Genomic DNA, 17,714 nt, shown 5'->3' with positions numbered 1-17,714 from the left:
ACAATTATTTCAATCACGAGACTTGTAAAATGCAGTTATATGTCTCTATTATAAGTATTAACCAATAATGTCATAAAGCTCAAAAGTAGGGATGTCCTTGCACTATGTATTAATACATTTTCCTTAATACATCTGCACATATCTAATCTAATCTTATCTAATCATATCTAATCTACTGCAGTAATCCTTCAGAGATCAGCAAAGCATGTTAATGTCTGACAGCAGAACAGGCCTCCATCACAGGTTTCCTTTGAGCATTTTGTGTATTTTTTATTTTAAACCAGAGTACTTCGAATGATATCGGTGACATGCCCTGTCTATGTGCATTTGTTGTCTTTTATCTTTTCTTTTATCTGCAGTACAGTGCCTTGCTGAATGCATACAGACATATGCATACAGTGCCTATAAAAAGTATTCACACCCCTTTGCCTTTTTCCTATTTTGTTACTTTACCACGTGCAACTGAAATGGATCGATTTACAAGTGATTTATATTTGATTTACAAAACATCCTTACAACTTTTGAGAAATAAAATATTTTTTTATTGTGAAGCAAACAAAAAAAAAAAAACAAAGAACTTGGGTGTGCATAACTATTCACTCCCTCAAAGTTATTACATTGTAAAACCACCTTTTGCAGTAGCTACAGCTACAAGTCTCTTCCTGTATGTCTCATTCTTCCAGGCAAAACTGCTCCAGCTCCTTCAGGTTGGATGGGTTCTGCTGGTGTACAGCAGTCTTTAAGATAGACCACAGATTGTCTATTGGATTGAGGTCTGGGCTTTGACTGGGCCATCCCAACACATTTTTGTGCCAGACATAGGGTTTTCTTTGATGGACAAAAAGTTCAATTTTAGTCTCATCTGACCACAATACGTTCTTCCAGATGCTTGGGGAGTCTCCCATGTGCCTTTTGGCAAACTCAAGATGTCCTTTCCTGTTTTTTTCCTTTCTTCTTGTCGCTCTTCCATAAAGCCCAGCTCTGAGGAGTAGTCCTATGGATAGACACTCCAATCTTTGCTGTGAAGCTCTCCAACTCCTTCAGGTTTATTGTTGGTCTTTTGGATATTTCTCCAATCAATGCCTGGTCTGTGAGTTTTGGTGGGTGGCCCTCGCTTGCCAAGTTTACTGTGGTGCCATAGTAGTTGGACTGCAGTCAGGTGGACTTAATTTAACTATCACAGATAATATCAGCAACAGACTCGATTACATTCAATTCAGTTTTATTGGTATTTTATTGGTAACGTCATTTAAATTTTAAGGAAGGCAGTTAAATTAAATGTTTGCAAAAACATGCGGAATCATTCACAAAGTGATGTGCAACTTGACTAACTTGAACACTGCGCTTTTCACAGATATATAACCTACATTTGAAGCCATACATATATACAGTAAACTTTAATATTCATCGCAACATCTGCTTGAAATTTCCTCAAACCTACTGACGGCGACGACGCTGCGATTGGGGGACAGGACGTGACGTACCTGGCAACTCTAGCTAGGCCGCTCACGAGGCTCTTCCTTTCTCCGCCAACGTTAGCACCGTAGCTGCGGGAGAGTGTGCGGCTTGGATGGACCGCTGAACCTTCTCACAATTCATTCAAGTCAGCCCGTTTTGAGTTTCAGCACAGCGCCACCAAAATGCCGGCGTATTTCCAGCGGCCAGAAAACGCCCTGAAACGGGCGAACGGTGAGTAGAAACGCGGTTTTCTGCTTCACAGATGTCACGCTAGTAGCTAACGTCAGCTAACGTCAGCTAACGTTAGCTGACGGTAAAACGACGAGGCCTCTGGGCTGACTCCTCCACAGAATAGGGACATTTCAGTAACTAACGTTAACAGCATGGTCAGGGTTAATGCTTAAGGCCACTTGACGACTTTACCGACTGATGTCCACAGCTGTAGGTCGATGCTAATGTCCCGGTCACCCAGCGCGGGCCTGTCCCGCACGATGCCGGGGTTACACTAACGTTATCATTGTTGCTCCAACGTGTCCTTACAGAGTTTCTTGAGGTCGGCAAGAAGCAGCCAGCCTTGGATGTTTTGTACGATGTCATCAAGAGCAAGAAACATCGGACATGGCAGAAGATCCACGAGCCCATTATGCTCAAATACCTGGAGCTCTGCGTGGACCTGCGCAAGAGCCACCTGGCCAAGGAGGGGCTGTACCAGTACAAGAACATCTGCCAGCAGGTGTGTGAGCAGCAGTCTGGTTTGTCTGCACTGATGGGGCCACAGTGTTTGTAGTGTGTAACCTCTTTTCCTGCTTTCAGGTGAACATCAAATCTTTGGAAGATGTGGTTAGAGCTTACCTCAAGCTGGCCGAGGAGAAAACTGAGGCAGCTAAGGAGGAGTCCCAGCAGATGGTGCTGGACATCGAGGACCTGGACAACATCCAGACCCCAGAAAGGTGAGGATGCTTCAGGTTTTCAGAAATTAGGATGTTACTGTTTCCACAGGTGTCTCTATCCACACTGTTGATGCCTGTAATTTAATACACAATCCAAACTTCATATGATTATTTGTTTATATTCAGAGTGCGTTTAAGAACAGAAATAGTTAACAGGTGCTTGGTAACACTATAGCGCCTGTCATCACGTTTGCTTACTTTGTGTTCTGATGTGGTATTGGAGAAGAGGTACCATCGTTTCTGGACTATGTCATGATTTTTAACTAATTGCACTTTTTTTTTTTTTTTTTTTTTAAACTTCTTATAGTGTGACTTTTACAGTGGAGCGACTTATATGAATATTTACAGTTATTTTGTCGAGTAGTCGCTAGTGTTTGATGGCACTCTTGGCCTTATCGTCCTTGGATGAGCAGTGAATAGGTTTCATGTCAACATCTGCCTTTGCTAACTGAAAATGGACACTGCAGAATCACTTGCTTATGTTGAGGTCATGTTGCAGCAGTGGCATCATAAAAAAACAAGTATATCAGCCTCTTTACTCTGAGTGACTGATGTTGAGCTTGTTCTGACTTTAGTGTGCTCCTGAGTGCTGTGAGTGGAGAGGACACGCAAGATCGTACCGATCGCCTGCTGCTCACTCCCTGGGTGAAGTTCCTGTGGGAGTCCTACCGCCAGTGCCTGGACCTGCTGCGAAACAACTCCAAGGTGGAACGTCTGTACCATGACATTGCCCAGCAAGGTAGTGGCACACACTGAATACCAACAACAGTTGAATTTCAAAAATTCAATTGTTGTCGTCATCTTCGTGTTTTAAAAGGTCTATTCCATGTATTGCAATTCTGTTGCATCCATAAAATGATGGCACAAAATAATAAGGTGGATTTCTTTTAAGAAGAAAAAAAGTCAGCAGTAAATTACAGATTGAATGTAAAGAATGTGGTCATCTTTTCTGCAGCATTCAAGTTCTGCCTTCAGTACACTCGTAAAGCTGAGTTTCGCAAGCTGTGTGACAACCTGCGTATGCATCTGGGTCAGATCCAGCGTCACCACAACCAGAGCACTGCCATCAACCTAAACAACCCTGAAAGCCAGTCCATGCACCTGGAGACACGCCTGGTGCAGCTGGACAGTGCCATTAGTATGGAGCTCTGGCAGGTCTGTCCACCTCAAGCTGTAACACTCAAAATACCAGTGCACACCCAAAAGGAAGTAGACAGCTGTAATGCACGCTATACAGTTTAAGACTTGAGGGAAAGCTAAAATCCGTATCGTCCTTTAGTGTCCATCCATGTGATTAAACATGTTATTATTAATAAATATATCAGTTTTTTTTTTTCTTTTTTAATTTTTAAGTATTTTTTTCCCCCCACCAGGAAGCATTCAAGGCTGTTGAGGATATCCATGGCCTGTTTGCTCTTTCCAAGAAGCCTCCCAAACCTCAGCTCATGGCCAACTACTACAACAAGGTGTCCACTGTGTTCTGGAAATCTGGAAATGCTCTCTTTCACGCCTGCACCCTGCATCGGCTCTATCACCTGTCTAGGGAGATGCGTAAGAATCTAACCCAGGATGAGATGCAGAGGTATCACAGTCATTATCTCTGGACAAGTGTGCAAGTTTTACTCTGGTAGAGTCCATGTCTTTAATAAAGCTTACTTTTGATTTTCAGGATGTCAACAAGAGTCCTCTTGGCCACCCTGTCCATCCCCATCACCCCTGAGCGCACTGACATTGCTCGGCTGCTGGACATGGATGGCATTATCGTAGAAAAACACCGCAGGCTGGCCACTCTTCTGGGCCTTCAGTCACCACCAACCCGCCAAAGTCTCATCAACGACATGGTACCTTTTTTGCACAAGAGAGGAACTAATTTCAGATTTTAAGATACTATATTTTATGTGTCAACGGTGACCCTCACTACTTTTTCTTTTTTTTTTTAATAAATACAAAAAAAACTTGATTAATTTTCCAAATTGAAAGTGAGTCATTTTAAGGAAAATGTATTAGGCCTGATCTTGTAACACAGCTATTAAATATTTGTTTAAAGATTTGTTGACGTTTTCCCCTAGGTGAGATTTAATTTGCTGCAATATGTTGTGCCTGAAGTGAAAGACCTTTACAACTGGCTTGAGGTGGACTTTCATCCTTTGAAGCTGAGTGGAAGAGTGACCAAGGTAAACAATGTGGCAACAAGAATAAAAAAGGAAAATATACTGTCCATCTTTTTTGTTGCAATGTAATTGAAAACATTTTTGTTGATAGTCATTCCTCATCCCAGTTTACACTAACAAACTCACTTCTAGGTGTTGAACTGGGTGAGAGACCAGGCTGAGAAGGAGTCTGACCTACAGCAATATGTTCCTCATCTGCAGAGTAATACTATCCTGAGGCTCCTGCAGCAGGTATTTGTCTCCGCTGGGATGCTTTCCAAAAATTATGCCCATAAGAATGGTAGCAAGTTCTCTCATTCTGCATATCGTTATATTAGGTTGCACAGATCTATCAGAGCATCGAGTTCAGCCGTCTGGCCTCCCTTGTTCCATTCGTGGACGCCTTTCAGCTGGAGCGCTCCATTGTGGACGCTGCACGACACTGTGATCTGCAGGTATGCAGACGTTATGCATGATGGATGCATTAATACTGTTGATAATCCAGCAAGAACAGTCTTACGTTCTTAAGTGTTTTAGACAATTTCTCTTTTGTTTCACAGGTCAGAATAGATCACACCTCTCGAACTCTGAGCTTTGGATCGGACCTGAACTATTCAACCAAAGAGGATGCTCCTGTTGGCCCTTTTCTACAGAACATGCCCTCTGAGCAGATAAGGAATCAGCTGACTGCCATGTCTGCTTCTTTGGCCAAGGCCATCCAGGTCATCAAGCCTGCCTCTATCCTGGTGAGTTTAGCATTGTACTGAGCTCTCATATACGGAGGCCGTAGTCATCTGATCAGTGACCAACATTAGCTTTTTACAGTTGTGCATAGTACTGATGTGCATATGTCTTCATGTGGTATTAAAATCTGATTGATGGTTAGTCTGTTTTGGTGCACTTCATGCTAACATTTTATCCTTACACTCCAAACAGCATTTTGATGTTTGTCCTTTCTCAGCAAGAGCGTGAGGAGCACAACCAGCAGGCCATTGCTGCCTATCTGAAAAACGCCCGCAAGGACCACCAGCGCATCTTGGCTCGCAGACAAACCATTGAAGAGCGTAAGGAGCGCCTGGAGAGCCTAAATATTCAGCGTGAGAAGGAGGAGCTGGAGCAGCGGGAAGCTGAGATGCAGAAAGTCCGCAAGGCTGAGGAGGAGCGTCTGCGGCAGGAGGCCAAAGAGAGAGAGAAGGAGCGCATCATGCAGGAGCATGAGCAGATCAAGAAGAAGACAGTCCGGGAACGTCTGGAGCAGATCAAAAAGACTGAACTCGGAGCCAAGGCCTTCAAAGATATCGATATTGAGGTAAAATATGGCCAAAATGACTAGCTTGATTCAGAACGTAAATTTCAAAAAGAAGACTAACAAGTCATTTCTGTACAGGACCTGGAGGAGCTGGATCCTGACTTCATCATGGCCAAACAAGTGGAGCAGCTGGAAAAGGAGAAGAAGGAACTTCAGGAGCGTCTGAAGAATCAGGAGAAGAAGGTAAGTCTGATGGAGTAGTGTAAATATCTGTTTCCTACAGGTCAGTTGGATGCTAATTTTCATTTCTCTCCAGATCGACTATTTTGAGAGGGCAAAGCGCCTTGAGGAGATTCCTCTGATTAAAAAAGCTTATGAGGAGCAACGTATTAAGGACATGGATCTCTGGGAACTCCAGGAGGAGGAGAGGGTATGTTTTAAAAAAAAAAAAAATCCAAACATAAATCAAAGAAACTGAACAAATTTCAAATGAGTAGTCAGAATGTAATGATTTACTTTTTCCTTGTTGTAGATCAGCAACATGAAAGTTGAGCGGGAGAAGGCTCTGGAGCACAAGAAGCGCATGTCTAGGATGATAGAAGATAAAGAAAACTTTTTATCAAAAATAACTGCTGCCCGTAGCTTCATTTACGAGGTAAGACCATGTAGTTCCTCTATCAGCGTTAGTGGAGCACTGATACGTCTGAAGCAGTGTTTCCAGATCATCTTTTCTGTCTCTATAGGAAAAACTGAAAGCTTTCCAAGAGCGTTTGGTGGAGGAGAGGAAGAAGCGCCTGGAAGAAAGGAAAAGGCAGCGCAAAGAGGACAGGCGCAATGCTTACTACCGCCAGAAGGAGGAAGAGGCACAGCGGATCCATGAGGAGCAGCTCAAAAAAGGTAATACTTTTCTCTTCGCACATCTGCACTGGGACACAAAGGAATTAAGAGAAAGCACTGGTGGGTTTTCATAAGCGACAAAAAGAGCAAATGGGGGAAACTGGAAGTGATGGCAGTCAGTGATAGGATAAGATAGTTTGAGTCAAGATTTTATGTATTTATTTATTTACCCACCCCCACACTTTAATTCTTTGGTGTACGTTTGTGTAATTAAAACATCTGTCATGTTATTTTCCTTCTCTTCCTTCAGAGCGTGAGGAGCGCGAACGCCTGGAACAAGAACAGCGAGAGGAAGAGGAGAGGGAGTACCAGGAGCGCCTGCGCAAGCTTGAGGAGCAGGAGCGGAAGCAGCGTGCTCGCCAGCAGGAGATCGAGGAGAGAGAACGCCGCCGTGAGGAGGAGCGAAAGGGTCTGCCGGAGGAGAAGCCCAAGGTACTAACTAACTAAAGGGCTTTTTTTTTTTTCACGCAAATATATAGTAGTAGTATATGGTCTAATACCCAGGGTAACTGTGATATTTTCTCTAAAATAAAAATACATCACAAGGTCCATCTGATTTGATGGTTGATCATAGAGAGCCTTGACCCCTAATTTGAGGCACTGAGTAAGAGTAACGGACTACAGGCTAAAACTCTGAGCACATTTATGTTCCTAAAAGAGATAGGGTTACCACGCCTTCTAGCCTTGGCTCTATAGACGCGATGAAATGTCACAGGGTCTTGATATGTTTTTCTCACACAGGAGTTTGCTGAGAAGGAGGAGGGTGGATGGAGGAGGCGCACTGAGGGAACTGATTCAGACTGGCGTCGTCCTGTTGGTGAAAAGTGAGCGTTGGTGCCTCAGTCCCCATTTTTAACCTTGTCTCACCACGGGTGGCTACTCTTAACATCACCTCTCCTTGCTTTCTTTAGGGACTGGAGACAGGAGGGCCGTGATGATGACAGAGAGGATAGAGAGGTGCCCTTCAGGCGAGGAGAAGGTCCCCGCAGAGGTGGAGACGACAGAGGATCCCGTCGGGGCTTTGACGATGAACGGGGTCCTCGTCGTGGCGGTGACGACGACCGTCCTCCACGCAGAGGGATGGACGACGATCGTGGTCCGCGCAGAGTCTTTGATGATGACCGTGGGCCAAGGAGGAGTGGAGATGAAGACCGTGGTCCGAGGCGTGTCTTTGATGATGACCGTGGTCCCAGGCGTGGCTTTGATGATGACAGAGGTCCTCGTAGAGGCATGGATGAGTCCAGGGCTCCAAGGCGTGGTGCTGATGATGACTGGGGCCCCAGAAAAGGAGATGATGACAGAGGTGGAAGGAGAGGCATGGAAGATGGGCCTCGTCGTGGTGATGACCCCAAACCCTGGAAGCCACTGGGCAGGCCTGGTAAGCCTATAGCCATTCAGCTGCTCAGTGATAGATGTTTCCTGATGTGGCTAAAGGATTGTTTAGCCAACAATCAGTCAGCTCAGCAGAGCTGTGTTTGTTCAAGTAACCTTTATTTCAACAGGAAGCCTCGCTGTGATCAAGAGCCCTGTTACAGTTGAATAACATCTTAAACATTATATGAAGCTTATTCAACCAAAACAACGAACACAGTGACAATCAAATATTGTTAGCAGCATTAGCTAAAACTTTAATCCCTCAGAGCAATGAGTCTCTGTGTTGCAGTTCATTCTAGTAGTGTCATACATAGTACTAGAAACCTCCTCCTTCAGCTGCCTGGTGTCATAATTGTAAGTTAACTACCAGGGAGTTGATGTTTGAAACATTTATAATAAAAATTAAATTCCACAGAAAGCAGCCATTTTGCCATGATGTTATGATTATCAGTATCAAAAGCCTTATATCTACAGAAAGTGCAGTGTTTTGCACACAGTTGAGTTCACTAGTGCTTGTAGGATTTTAGGCAGACAGGACAGCTTGGATAGAAGTTGATCAAGTTAACAAATGCTTGTTTTACAGGTGGTTGGCGTGAGCGGGAGAAGGCTCGAGAGGAGAGCTGGGGACCTCCCCGTGGTGGTTCCTGTGACAATACAGATGATGGCGAAGGAGAGGAAAGATTCAGAGACCATCGCCCACACAGGTGGGCCAATAGAAGACCTATGTTAGGACTTTGTTGTCTGGATATAAGAAATGCAGAGAACATCATATCACTGTTAATCTGCATCACTGTGTTCACAGGGAGGAAAATGCCTGGAGGAGATCAGCTGTAGAAGAAGGAAGCAGTTGGAGAGAATCTCGCAAAGAGGACGGTGAACGTGACAACCGCCGTGAACGTGATGAACGCCGAGACCGTGATGATCGCCGTGATAGAGACCGCCGTGACAGAGACCGTCGGGATGACCGTGATCACAGGGCCCCCCCAAGAGATCAGGACGAAGGTAAGAGCGTGATTTTAAAAATGACAGAATCATTACATAAACCAGGGATTCATTAGTGTCACAGATGTGATTTAATTAAAGCTGGATGGTATTTTGTAGCCAAAATACTTAACTGCAACATTCAGGTTTCAGATTTGACTGATATTTCCTTCAAATCGCTTCAAGCTGTATAAGTTATCCTGGCAGGCTCAAGTCCTCAAGTTAGAAAGCAGAACAAGTCATTTGTACACATTTGGGTACACTAAGTAGAGGAATTGTATTAAGCCAGCAGAGGTCACTATTCCCTGCTTGTCAAAGCATCATGTTCTTTGACGATCACCTAATGAGAATATTTGTTTCCTCAGGAGGCTCTTGGCGTCGTGGAGGTGATGACAAGCGGGAGGAGCGCGACAGAGACAGACCCAGAGAGAGGGAGCGTGACCGTGATGCTGATGGAGAGAAGGGTTGGCGCTTGGACAAAGAAAACCCTCGTCGCACCAAGAATGAGACAGATGATGATGGCTGGACCACTGTCCGCCGCTGAGCAAAAATCTCTTATCTATTAAGCTCACTTAATGATAAATTGGTTTGGGAAAAAAATATATTATCCCATCAGCCATTTGGCCTCTTGTGCTATTCCTTTTGAATGAAATATTTGTAGAAAGTAGTTTTTCCTGATGATTTGGTCCCTTTCATCTTTATTTTGACTTAAAAGGCTCTGCACCTGAAACATCATTAGCAGACAAAGTTGTGTACTTAAGCGTCATGCAAATAATTTAAACATGAGTGCCCCCAGTGGTCAGGAGCATTATTGCCTACAATGACAGACTACTGTAAATCAGTGTACCTGCTCAAACATTCAGTGCACTCAGTGTATCACCACCTTTATTTTAACCAGTTTATTCTCTGCATAGATGGTCGACTATGGCACAGATCCACAGCTATTTTAACAGCAATGACTAGGAACTGTTTCAGCCATCTCTTCATCTAATGTTTCAGATGCTTCTTAACTTGTTAGAGAACTAGCAGAATTTACTTTTTCAATGTGCATGCTTCAAGTACTCAATTGGTCTGGCTCCATATCCCGTGTGCTTCTATCTTGCTGCAATCAAACCAGATTGTATGTGTACAGGTAAAACCTTTATTAATAAAGATGTTTGCTCACCACCTGTCTGTTCGTTATGCCTACGTCATCAAAGACCGCAGCACATGTCACGTTGACGTTTAATACAATAATTGACAGTATGGGAGTCACAGGGTAAGTGTTACAAGTAGTGTGTGTGTGTGTGTGTGTTATATGGACAAATTTTTGTTTGATGCTGTTGCTGAGAACCAGTCCTCACAACATCGGGATGTTTTTCAGGGCTGAGTGTGAGCTGCTGTCAGTCAGTGTCTTCAACTATATTCAACTATAGTTTTACTTTTAGAGGAAAAAAACTTGGACACGGCCTGTATCGGTGGGTTGCAAGTAATTCTTTGTTTTTGAAGTGTTTGTAGTGACAGAGTAGTTATTTTAAGCACCTTTGACAAACTAAGTGGAGAAAATACGACTTACCCTCTGTTGCTTCTGCTTAGCTGTCCTAACTTCTACATAGGGCACTATGAAAGTGCGCTGGTCCTCCTGTTGAGGACTTGCTGGATCTTTATCGGCTCTCGAGGTACGCTAAAGCTCCTCTGACCAGTTTGGTGTAATTCATCACTACTCGTTTGTAACCACTAGAGGTCGTGAAAGCATCGTGGAGAGGACCGAGACTCTTCACCGTGTGAAAGCAGCCACAGCCTGCTAGTCCGTGTCCATGATCAGCAGTGAACTCTGTTCCACTCAATAAAATACAAACATGCAGCCAGTGATCAGAAGGCAGTTAATCACCAACCTGCTCCCATGCTGTTTTTGTCATACATTAAATACACACTCAGACATGCCTAACTTCTATTGTGAAAAGTATACTGGTCCCAACTACAAATGGTTTGCAATGTAACTACCCTGACCGGACTGATAGCCACGATAGATAAATAAATACATTAAAAAAAATAGACATTTATGAAGTTCTATTACAAACTAAAAGGCTTTGCCTAATAAAAATGTACTGAAGCATATTCAAATAAAATTCCCAATGATTCCAGTGTGGAAATAACAGATGATCTGAATTTTACAAATAGACACAAACAGACTGACCAAACCATTTTATTAGTTTGTATTTTATTCCACACAAACCCTCAACCTATTAAATAAAGCCAGACTCTATAAGCATTCAATTGACAGGTCCTATACAACTAGAGAGCAACGATAATAATAGGCTAATAGCCTAATAATAGCCTAATAATAATAATAATAACAACAGCAATAATAATAATAATAAATACAAACATCACCATCAATATTTTGACTCTTACGGTTTATATAACAATCTCGTGTTCTCTTGTCTTGTTAAAACTCAGATCTAAAACTAAAAACAAAATAAAACAAACACAAGCAAATGTACCAATAAATAAATAAATACATAAATAAATATTAAAAGAAACTTTTATGACGGGAAACCCAGTGTGTTGCCATGCAGCCTTATGACGGTAACTCCGTGCGCTATTTGTGCGCATTATTTCTGCAGGGCCTCGGTGCGCGGCTTTGTGCTGCTGCTCTGTCACTGATCCACACGCTGCGCTAAGAACCTGCTGTCACACAGGTGCACTGCTCCAAACAACACCTGAGCATTTCGCCCTGGATGAGGGTGGCACACAGCGCACCGTCAGTCGAGAGGTGTTACTGAATTGTTCACGCTGTATCCTGTCTAGCTGACAAAAAGCTACATCTTGGCTTAAGCTCGTTTGTGTCTCCGTTTGTCTTCCACACATCCCATCCAGTATAGAAATTAAGCGTGTGTTCAACTGGAAAGTTATCCTAATGGAATCTGGGGACAAATGAAACCGAGCTGGGGCGCATCAAGAACAATTTCTCGACATAAATCCGGTTAGAAACCAAAAACAGGAGCAAAACTGAGAAATAAATGGAGGCCGACTGCAATTAACTGCTGCTAAATATTATCCGAGCTCCTAGCGTCGAAAGCACAGTTTAATAGAGCCGCTGTTTGCGCAATATTGTTGTACATAATTAAAAATAATCACTTGCTGGTACTAACACTGCACACACACACACACACACACACACACACACACACACACACACACACACACACACACACACACACATACGCACACACACACGTACACACACAGCCTAAAAAATCCGTTTGAAACTGTTACAGGCCTTAAATGCCAATAAGCAGCTACCTTGAGATTTTCTCCTGGTTCAGACGAGTGTGTTAAATGTCCCGCAGATATGTGCACGGCAGTGTGTGCGTGCGCGCGCGTGCGTGCGGGGCTCCTCTCGAACGAATCCGTTCCTTGTTGCGTGTTCGAGTCCGCCTCTCCGCGCCCCTGCTTCCCATTGACGCACTTTTTAAGCGTCTACCCCTTCTCCACCTTAAGGCGAGCAGCAGCGGCAGCGACCAATCACCATGCCATTACAGCCTTCAGAGGAAGCTGTTTATGGGACTGCAGCGCTAATTAGGCTCATGAACTAACAAATCTGCCTGCACGAACCCGGCGAGGAAAACGATCACATCCATGGATTAGTCTGGGAGTAGCCGAGCACTTTTTATTTTGGCTTTCTCGACACTGTCGCCTTTTCCCAACTTATTCACTGCGCAGAAACTTTCCCCCTTTCTTGGGTGTGGAGTATTTCTGAAGCAAGAGCGCCTACGACAACTTTGACTTAAACTGGGGAATCTGGACTATCAGACCATGTTTCAACCTACACCCAAGAGGTGTTTTACTATAGAGTCTTTAGTGGCGAAGGATAATCCTGTACCGGCGTCCCGCTCCGAGGAGCCCATCAGGCCAGCGGCTCTCAGCTATGCAAACTCCGGTCAGATGAACCCCTTTCTGAACGGCTTTCACTCCAGCGGCAGGGGCGTCTACTCTAACCCGGACTTGGTGTTTGCCGAGGCGGTCTCTCATCCGCCAAACTCCGCCGTCCCGGTGCATCCGGTGGCCCCGCCGCACGCTCTGGCCGCTCACCCGCTTTCATCCTCACACAGTCCACACCCTCTTTTTGCCAGCCAGCAAAGGGACCCCTCCACTTTCTATCCCTGGTTATTACACAGATATAGGTACTTGGGTCACAGATTTCAAGGTAAGTGATCTAAGTGCTTTACTCACTTCTTTCACTTTTACGCACGAAACGCGCCGAGCGGCTGGAGAGTGGAGACAGATTTTATTTTTTTCAGAAGGCAGGATGTCGATGAAAATAAAAATCTGTGAAGCTGTAGCAGACCTATACTATCACCGCCAAACCTCAGGCAGAAAACAGACGATTATTTAAAGACGTATTAGGCTCCAAAACCTTCCCTGTGGTGACTTTCTGCTTTTAGAAGAAAAAAAAGATAATCCTGAGCAAAGAAATAATTGGAGTCTTGGCTCCTCCAGCCGTCTGCTGCTCACAGTGTCTGTTCAGGGCTAAAAAAAGACCACTACAATTTCTGACATGTTTATAAACTATTTGTCTGCAGCTTATATTTAGAACATGGTCTATAAATAACGAAATAAATGTGTCTCGCTGCTCTGCACTCGATGCTAAAAGTTTAGACACATTTTAACCTCCATGCATTTTTATGTGTGTGGATAAAATAAAAACACAACAGTGTGGATGGTAATTCAACGAGCCTTTTGCTGGATAAACATGTGGCTAATTTGGCCTAATTTGAATTGTATTTGTATTACATTTGTACTTGGCCTGCGAGATGTTTATACCGTAGGAAAATTCGTTGATTTCTTTTTGGTACTTCAATTTTATTATTTGTTTTTTTTCCTGGAAAGTAGAAGCAAATTTTTGATATTTTACAGTAACTGGTTGGAAATGTATTTAATAAGTGGGTTTTGGCTGCTGTTTATTTCAGCGTCTTCCTGCTGTTTGTGTTTTACATGACGCTGTTGTTTACAGACGCTGTTTTTGAGCTAATTGAATTAGGTCCAGGATTATACCTGAGCTTTGTTTTCTTTCTCCTCACAGTCCGACATGACGAGAGTCTACAGTAACCAATCATTGAAATATTTATAGTCATTTCTTCTCCTCGCACATTATGATCCTGTCATGTTTACAGTCCTGCCCTCAGAACGCTATTGTTTCACAGCTGTGCGCAGGCCTGCTGGTTGTTACACATATGTTCATATCTCATTTCGAAAAGGGTCATGACGGCTCCTCGTTTTCTGCCCGTTTCCAGGTAATGAAACGAGTCCAGAGAGCTTCCTTTTGCATAACGCGCTGGCCAGAAAGCCCAAAAGAATCCGAACAGCTTTTTCACCGTCGCAACTCCTGCGGCTCGAACACGCATTTGAGAAAAACCATTACGTGGTGGGAGCAGAAAGAAAACAGCTCGCCCACAGCCTTAGTCTCACAGAAACTCAGGTAAGAAACACAAAACCTTTCCCCAACATTTGACTTGTTTTTTTAAAAATTTATTTCACCTGGACGCATATTTAATTCCTCTGCTGCTCTTGACTGTGTGACGTCTTGGCTATTACAACAGGCCCACACGCACATCGTAGTCCTTTTACTTGTCATTATAAAAAGTGATTTCTGCCTTTATGGCTGATTTTGCAGAGTTATGTGATATTTTAGTTTCTTTCCTGAACGTGGCACCGTGCGTCATGGAGTCTTTGAAAACCAAACCGCTACTGACGCTTGAAAATAACGAAGAGTCGTATCATTTGCACAACAATAATTTCAAATAATCAGCTACCACATTGTTTCTACACACCAGGGTCCATAAATGCATGTTGTCAATCGGAGACGGAGGCTTTCTGTTGGATCAAATCCACAGTCATTGTATGGGTCTAACCTCATTTTAGGAGGGGTTGAATTACTTTGTTTTGGGGGGAGAATGTTGCCTTTCAAAATGGAGGGCAAATTAACCAGTTAACCATTTTATGGGATAAATACAAAGAGCGAGGCGGGTTCAGTGAATTCCCTCTGCCATATTAAAGATGCTGTTTGAGCCCATCAGCCGCTGTCTTTTGTCCGCTGTCCCCCCTTTGGACGGCGGGGCCTTTGGAGGAGCTGAAGGGAGAAATGAACCATCACCTACTTCAATTAGCCCACTGAAGGCTTGTTAAATGCACCTCAGTTGCCATTTAAGAGCTAAAAGGAGCTGCGGAGTGACAAAGCAGGAACAGACCATTTATCGATTTAGATGTTGTTAATTCCCCACGGTACCGTTTATTAACAAAGCTGAGTCGATTTGGAGTGTGTGAAAATCTATCTTAAATACGTGACACGGACGTGATTCTATTATTTCCTTTACATTTAAACTGTGAAAACATCCCTCTGACCTACTTTAGTCAAAACGGTTTTTTTTTCCAGACATTTTATGTTTGTGAGTATAAACATATTTTTTTGTTTAGTCCCGCTCGTTGTTTTAAAGTTATATGTCTTTTAAAATTTTTAATGGCAAATTGTGGGATGTAATGAAGGAAGATTTGTGTGGTTTTATTATTTTAAATAAACATGATAGACATTTATAGGCCAGGGTCGCCCTTTTGCGTCATAAATTATATTAAAGTAACGATTACACTTTCTGCTTTCTTCAGAATATAAATTGCTTTTTCTGGAGATTATTTGCTTTATGATCACCAACTGCAGGTCACAGTTTACCTTTTTCATTCCCACTGCACCGCTGCCTACTTGCATTTAGCCCTGCTCTCCAAACAATGTGTCCCTTTTACGCGTGGTTTTACTCACAGGCCAATGGCGGTTTATCTAGTGATACTGATCCAGTTTTTTTCCCTCTTTGTCCTCTATTTTTTTTTCTTCTTCAGGTAAAGGTGTGGTTTCAGAACCGGCGGACGAAGTTCAAGCGACAGAAGTTGGAGGAGGAGGGCTCGGAATCTCAACAGAAGAAGAAAGGGTCGCATCACATAAATCGATGGAGACTGGCGACGAAACAAGCGAGCCCAGAGGAAATTGATGTCACTTCGGACGATTAAAAGAAAAAGACTATATTCGTCTGGGTGAAGGAGGACATGGATAACGGATGCCGTGTAGAGACAGTGAGAGGGTAAAAAGCCAATGTTACATTTCAAATCTCCGGAGATCGGCAGCTGAGGGTGAGAGAAACCCGACTGGTGGCACTGCTTGTCACCATGTGGGTCAGTCAATCCAAATGACCCACGAAAACGTGACTGACAGTGTCTCAGTCCATCTACCTGAACCCTTCCACCAACCACCACCACTACAATCCCCCCATCTACCACCACCTAATTATTATTTTTTTCCAATTCATATTGGACCTTTGCACTTCAGAAGATTTTTTTAAAAAAAAAACACTCAAGATACCAAAACACCAACCTGCTTTTGTAAAACTTGAATTGCATGGTATAGTTTTTTTTTTTCCTGGTAGTTGTTTTAATTTGACAAGCTTTCTCAAACCAAGAAAAAAAAAACAACAATTTTTGCTTTTAACTCTATTTTCAAACTGAGAGATGTCGTGCTTCTTCCTTTTTACAAAGTGTGCAGTCTTTAATTAATGATTCTCGTGTAAAAGTGATTGTGAAAACATATGAAGTAGCGGTGCTGCGTTATAGTGTTTTTTAAGAGAGTAAAAAAAGTGAATTTCGATTAAAAAAAAAAAAAAATAAATCTTTCTAAAAAGCGAATCAGACCAGAGATAAAGTACTTACAGGGAAGGTATCAGGACATTCCTTTAACCTAAAGCTTTACCAATGTGTCGCTGTGGCCCCATGCAGCCTACTGTCAGGACTTGACTCACCAGTGAAAGTTGCCACAAGGACTAAATGCAAGAATTGAGAAAAAAAAAAAAAAAAAAAAAAACTTCAAGCACTGAGCGTATTCCATGTACAGAAATGCTAAAAGTTAATGTTTCTGTTAAACCCTCTTTTACAGAATGTAAATAATTTTTGTGTTTGTGTTAAGTTTGCTACAATTTTAACACAAAGTATACTTCCAAGAAGTATGTAATTGTCAATATTTTGTCAATAAAGTTTTATCAATATGTTGCGCGCAGTAGAAGTATAGGCTTTTGATTTAAACCAAGTGACGATGATCTTAGTTCGCATTTTGTGTCATCAGACAGAATAATTTGGGCTTAGTGATCAGTGAGGTGTGCTGATACGGGGCTACAAACGTTATAGAGTTGGATTTAAACATAGGGAGGAAAATGCTGCAGCCCGTGATTTGTTGCCCTCAGCTCTGCGTTTGTTTCTCAGGCTGATCTGTGCGGCGTTAGTTTTATTTTAGACTGGGACTGCAGCTTCTGCTCCGCTCCAGCTACAAAGGGTCCCTGCAAGCTTTTGTGAAAGTGCAAATCAGTTTGGGCAATTATCATGCGAGTAATATGAGGGGGAAAGGGGATGCAATGCCCAGTGGTCCACTTTAATCTCTTAATCCACGGATCCAAGGGGGGTTGGTTGGACATAATTTAGTACAATCTGACTACCCCTCACGACGCGATAAGGGAAGGTTGCAATGTGGCGCAAAATAGGATCTTTGTTCAAAATCTTGTCTTGTAGGCTCCACCGTGGTGAAAGCTGCTGCTGTGGACTGAGCGGAAACATTACAGGACTTCATTAGAGCCTGTGGGCTCA

At 43.1% G+C, this 17,714-nt stretch overlaps 2 protein-coding genes across 3 annotated transcripts; both read left to right on the top strand.

Moving 5' to 3' along the window:
* Positions 1-1,499: 1,499 nt before the first annotated feature.
* Positions 1,500-10,226, top strand: eif3s10 (eukaryotic translation initiation factor 3, subunit 10 (theta)). Its single transcript, XM_026309738.1, has 22 exons — positions 1,500-1,689; positions 2,001-2,191; positions 2,272-2,408; positions 2,984-3,147; positions 3,364-3,563; positions 3,782-3,990; positions 4,078-4,249; positions 4,478-4,582; positions 4,712-4,810; positions 4,897-5,013; positions 5,119-5,304; positions 5,520-5,867; positions 5,946-6,050; positions 6,124-6,237; positions 6,340-6,462; positions 6,551-6,704; positions 6,955-7,136; positions 7,446-7,528; positions 7,616-8,082; positions 8,662-8,782; positions 8,881-9,080; positions 9,425-10,226. Exons 1-22 carry the CDS (start codon positions 1,641-1,643, stop codon positions 9,601-9,603), a joined length of 3,705 nt encoding a protein of 1,234 aa, XP_026165523.1. The 5' UTR covers positions 1,500-1,640; the 3' UTR covers positions 9,604-10,226.
* Positions 10,227-12,540: 2,314 nt separating this feature from the next.
* On the top strand, positions 12,541-16,745 carry emx2 (empty spiracles homeobox 2). Of its 2 annotated transcripts, XM_026308504.1 has the most exons (3): positions 12,541-13,248; positions 14,336-14,520; positions 15,930-16,745. In XM_026308504.1, the coding sequence occupies exons 1-3, from the start codon at positions 12,858-12,860 to the stop codon at positions 16,095-16,097; spliced, it is 744 nt and encodes a 247-aa protein (XP_026164289.1). In that variant the 5' UTR covers positions 12,541-12,857; the 3' UTR covers positions 16,098-16,745. The 2 variants fall into 2 exon arrangements, with proteins under 2 accessions (XP_026164289.1, XP_026164290.1); XM_026308505.1 differs by lacking the exon at positions 14,336-14,520.
* Positions 16,746-17,714: the final 969 nt, after the last annotated feature.

This window comes from Mastacembelus armatus, chromosome 15 (genome assembly GCF_900324485.2).
Source record: "Mastacembelus armatus chromosome 15, fMasArm1.2, whole genome shotgun sequence".
In the NCBI taxonomy this organism is placed as follows: domain Eukaryota; kingdom Metazoa; phylum Chordata; class Actinopteri; order Synbranchiformes; family Mastacembelidae; genus Mastacembelus; species Mastacembelus armatus.
This window is presented reverse-complemented; position numbering and strand designations above follow the sequence as displayed.

What these genes read in the sequence shown, in the direction of transcription:
- eif3s10 (XM_026309738.1), top strand. Translation starts at nt 1,641, where the DNA reads ATGCCGGCGTATTTCCAGCGGCCAGAAAACGCCCTGAAACGGGCGAAC. An exon ending in ACCCAGGATGAGATGCAGAG is followed by an intron (nt 3,991 to 4,077) that starts GTATCACAGTCA and finishes TTTGATTTTCAG; the next exon opens with GATGTCAACAAGAGTCCTCT. An exon ending in TGAAGAATCAGGAGAAGAAG is followed by an intron (nt 6,051 to 6,123) that starts GTAAGTCTGATG and finishes ATTTCTCTCCAG; the next exon opens with ATCGACTATTTTGAGAGGGC.
- emx2 (XM_026308504.1), top strand. Translation starts at nt 12,858, where the DNA reads ATGTTTCAACCTACACCCAAGAGGTGTTTTACTATAGAGTCTTTAGTG. An exon ending in CTTGGGTCACAGATTTCAAG is followed by an intron (nt 13,249 to 14,335) that starts GTAAGTGATCTA and finishes GCCCGTTTCCAG; the next exon opens with GTAATGAAACGAGTCCAGAG. An exon ending in TTAGTCTCACAGAAACTCAG is followed by an intron (nt 14,521 to 15,929) that starts GTAAGAAACACA and finishes TTTCTTCTTCAG; the next exon opens with GTAAAGGTGTGGTTTCAGAA.